This window comes from Drosophila subobscura, chromosome E, assembly GCF_008121235.1.
Source record: "Drosophila subobscura isolate 14011-0131.10 chromosome E, UCBerk_Dsub_1.0, whole genome shotgun sequence".
Classification (NCBI taxonomy): Eukaryota; Metazoa; Arthropoda; class Insecta; order Diptera; family Drosophilidae; genus Drosophila; species Drosophila subobscura.
This window is the reverse complement of record NC_048531.1, coordinates 13,150,389-13,154,810: the sequence shown is the minus strand read 5'-3', so window position 1 is coordinate 13,154,810 and position 4,422 is coordinate 13,150,389. Positions and strand designations below refer to the sequence as shown.

Below are 4,422 nucleotides of genomic sequence, written 5' to 3'. Positions count from 1 at the left end.
TCTGCCTTTGCTTGGGCCGCGCAGAGAACTAACAGACAACTAACATAAGCCTAACAGCTTATGTGAACAGTCAACTAACAGAGGAGCTTCGGGTGTAGTTCAGTCAGAGGGCAGACCGCTCACTTGCTCCCATCCTTCTCTTCCTTGTCCGCCTTGGCGCGGCGTGTTGCCTTCTTCTTCTCGTACATCTTAATCAGCTGCTTTTTGCTCGGAATCGGCTTGAGGTAGCCCCGCTTCACCAAAAACTTGATCGACAACGTCGTGCCTCCCAATGTGACTGAGTAACGCAGTGGCGTCACCACCTTAAAGCACAGAAAGGCGATGGCAAAGTGTCCCATGTCGGAGGACTGCACCCTCTCGATAATTGTATCGCTCAGATGAGCGTATTGCAGCAGCGCGGGCACATCCACGCCGACTTTGGAGAGATAGTAGAAGCCGCCAAACCAGCACATGGATGTCACACAATGCACGGGGATGAGGACATACCAATACTGTTTGTACATGTGCCTGAACCTCACGAACAGCCCCATGTTGGTGGCATCCCCAAACAAGTCAGAGGTCTTGATGGAGTCTGTCTTGTTGCTGGTGGCTGCTGCTGCTGGCCACTGGTGCTGCTGCTGGGGCTGGTGTTGGCGTGGGCGGTGCGGACTTTTGGCAAAGGCTTCTGTAGCGTGTGGCTGCCTGAGCTGTTGGCGAGCTGCTGCCAGCGAAAAGCTGGATTCTTGTGTTTGTTTTCATAAACAAAAAGCTCGCAAGTTTTCGCTGCTGCTGTGCTGCATGTCCGATGAGCCGCGTGAGCTGTGACATGGCTGGCATTATGGTTGAGTTGAGTTTTGGAGCCAGCAGAAGACAGAAGCTGTTACTCTGAGCTGACTGCTGATGAATACTTCTAGCTCGTTCGTTTGACAGATATTGTCTATGTTGCCCTGCTTTTCACAGGCAAGTATGATTCTATGAATATTAATTCCAGGCATGGCACACACATCTTTTAGTGCGTTTGGATGCACACAGAAGTCAAAAACGTTTCTTGCTTCTCTGCCGCTGCGCGCAGTCGTTCAAAGTTCTTTCTCTGCCACTGCGGCGGTTCTCAGTGATGGGCCGAAGCCACACGAAGCTTTTAACGCTCTGCGTGTACCGACTGCGCTGCCCGAGATCTTTTTCTGTGCACTGCACTATGGGGCATTTGACCACTTTTCCTGGCCGAAACTCATTTGTCAAAAGTCAAAAAAGTAATATTTTTTTAACGGATATTCATAGGGATAACATCAGTCCGTAATGTTACATACCCAGAAAATTAACAGTGCGCACCACTGTTAAGATAACAGCTGTTAAAGTCAGCTGTTTGCTACGAACAATATAAAGTTATCGGAAAACTGATTTTTTTTATGAAGTTTAAAGTGCAAAAATTGCTAAATTTACCAATTTAAGTAAATTTTTTACAACATACTTGATTCAGACAGGTATTAAAAAGTTGTTTGTGAGTTTGAAATTAAAAAATTAACCTCATAATATGTTTAATGGCTAGTTTTTTAACAAGTCCATATTTATGACGAAAATTTGTCTTTGAATAGACTTACAAAGTGTTCGGTTCCCGCCGGAAGCAATAAACTGCATAGATATTGTAGAGTTTTCAATTCTTAATCCAATTTATGTTACTTTTTCTTGCGCTTTTCTGCGTCTTCGGAGATATTTAAGTTTTCGTTACATAACCTAAAGTTTGGAAATTCGGAGTTGTTTGCAATGTTAAACTCAGTGAAGAAGAAAGTTGTGGAAGAAGATGTCGATTTGCATTGCATTTAAGTGGTAATACCTGTCACTAGCTTTGAGACCGATAAGGGATATTTGTAGACCCTTTGAAGAACTTTTTTCACGGTTTGTCGATTAAATTGAACAATTCCACGGAAAAATTGAAACAAATCGTAAAAACTGTGCAGGTTGGATCAATTCGTGCTCAATCGTGCAATTATAATAACGTTGAGACATTTCCAGTATATCTGCACTGACGTGCAGTGCTATTGTGTCCAACATTCAACAAATTAAAGAAAAGAAGCTGCTTGCCGTATACAAGGAAGTCAATGTAAAAATCCGATTATCTTCTACTTTAAAATTTTTAAAAATCCGGGCACAACTTTTTTAGTTTAATATGGCATTGCTTTACATATTCCCATCATTATTTGTTTAATTCAATTTAAAAATAAAATAAAAATTCGATTTTACCCTGAAGAAAAGGCGGTGCCACGCCCATTTTTTCAACATACCTTCCTTTCACTATTATAAACTCATATCAAAAAACTAAATCAAAAAATAATGTTTCGTTTGGAAGTTATTAATTAATGCCACAAAAAGTGGTCAAATGCCCCATAGTGCACTGATCCGAGCATTTCACTTATTGCTCATTCCTTTTTGCCAAGGGCTTAAGCTTTTGAGGTTGTTGCTTTTGTAAATAATTAAATGGCATAGAGCATAATTGTAATTTAATTTAATTTACGGCTGGTAGCCGTATTTGTGCTTGTGTGTGTCTGGTCGTGGTGCCTCTGCGGGGCGAGCTCAAACGATTTCATAACATAACAGAGAACTAACAGATAACTAACTGATAACTAACAGAGAACTGAACAGCGAACCAACATCAAACTAACAGAGAAGTTTCTGGTGTGGCTTATTCCTCAGTCAGAGGGCATGCCGATCATTTTTTCCCATCCTTCTCGGAATTGTCCGCCTTGGCGCTTCGCGTTGCCTTTTTCTCCTCGTACATCTTAAGCAGTTCTTTCTTGGTCGGAACCGGCTTGATGTAGCCCCGTGCCACCAGATACTTGATCGACAATGTCGTGGTGCCCAATGTGACTGCGTAACGCAGTGGCGTTACCACCTTGTAGCACAGATAGGCGATGGCATAGTGTCCCTTGTCGGAGGACTGCACCTTCTCAATGATATTCTCGCTCAGATGCGCATACTGCAGCAGCGCGGGCACATCCACACCGCTTTTGGCTAGAAAGTAGAAGCCGACCAGCCAGCAAGCCGATGTCACCCAATGCACAGGAATGAGGACATACCAATATTTTTTATACATGTGCCTGAACCTGGCGAACAGCCCCATGTTGGATGCATTGCAGGCTGGAGTTGGCTGTGCGGACTTTTGGCAAAGGCTTCTGTGGCGCGTGGCGGCTGCCGTTATCGTCCCCTGAGCTGTGGCCAGTTTGCTGCCGCCGTAAAGGAAACATCTTGTGTTTGTCTTCGTAGTCAACAAGCTCGCAAATATCCGCTGCTGCTGTGCACCTTGGCCAAGGAGCCGCCAGAGCTGTGACATGGCTGGCACTGTTAGCTTTTGCTCTGTTGATTGTTGATGAATATTTTTTGCATGTTCCTTTGACTGATATTCTCGAGGTTGCCCTGCTTTTCGTCTACATGTTTCACACAGCTCAGACAAATATTAATTCCATGACTATTATTTCCATGTATTGCACACACATATTTCAGTGCGTTTGTATGCACACAGAACAGACACGAAGTCAAAAACGTTTCTTGCTTCTCTGTCGCTGCGCGCAGTCGATCAAGTGTGCACCGGGAATTCGAAGTTCGTTCTCTGCAGCTGCGCGCAGCTCTTTCTCTGCCGCTGGGACGGTTCTCTGTGCATAGGCCTGAAGCTACACGAAGCTTTTAACGCTCTGCGTGTGCCGACTGCGCTGCCCAAGATCTGTTCCTATGCACAAATCCCAGCATTCCTCTTATTGCTTATTCCCTTTTGAATAGGGTTCAAGTTTTTGGGGTTGTTGTTGGATAAGCAGCAGATGTTCAGATCAGATTAGCAATTTACGCATTTCTTTGAGTAAAAGTAACAGTGACAGTGGATGGTGGGAGTTCCTTAGATCTTTCCCTTGCTTTTGTTCAGCGCTGGTGCTGGTATTGACAGCTATTAAATCAACATTTCTGCACATATTGTTTGGCCATTTGTCAGGCAACTTGTTGACAGGCACACGTACATAATTAGCCAACATTTTTTGTGTGTGAAAGTGAAAGGCGACATTGCACATGTCGATGATTCGTTGGAAAAATTGAGCACAAAAACTGTCATCACTGGGACGCCGCTGTGTGCACAACACTCAAAGGGGACATGGCATGGAACATTGGGGGGGATAAAAGTAAACGTGTACATAATTAAATGGCAATGCGTATAAAGTACACACAAACAGTGAGTGGACAGCGGACAGGGAACTGGTTCGAACCAACACCCTCAATTAGGAGACGTTGACACGAGGCAAACAAATAAAACGTGAACGCCGCAGGGGCAAACATTTTGAAACACAATGAAAAGTGAAGAGTGCAGAACCCCACCCACACCTATGAGCAGCACAACCCCTTCTCCTACCCACTGTGCACAGCTTTGATGCGGAATTTATGAACATTGAATGGACCGCCACTGTCGCT

At 44.3% G+C, this 4,422-nt stretch overlaps 2 protein-coding genes across 2 annotated transcripts; both read right to left on the bottom strand.

Annotated features, from left to right (window-relative positions):
• LOC117889718 (protein FAM210A-like) lies at positions 1-725 on the bottom strand (the record flags this gene model as incomplete). Its single annotated transcript, XM_034794139.1, has 1 exon — positions 1-725. A coding segment is annotated over one exon (606 nt), but the record flags the coding sequence as incomplete, so codon positions are not given.
• Positions 726-2,683: 1,958 nt separating this feature from the next.
• On the bottom strand, positions 2,684-3,348 carry LOC117892747 (uncharacterized protein C18orf19 homolog A-like). Its single transcript, XM_034799171.1, has one exon. The coding sequence runs from the start codon at positions 3,302-3,304 to the stop codon at positions 2,684-2,686; it is 621 nt and encodes a 206-aa protein (XP_034655062.1). The 5' UTR covers positions 3,305-3,348.
• Between the last annotated feature and the right edge of the window lie 1,074 nt (positions 3,349-4,422).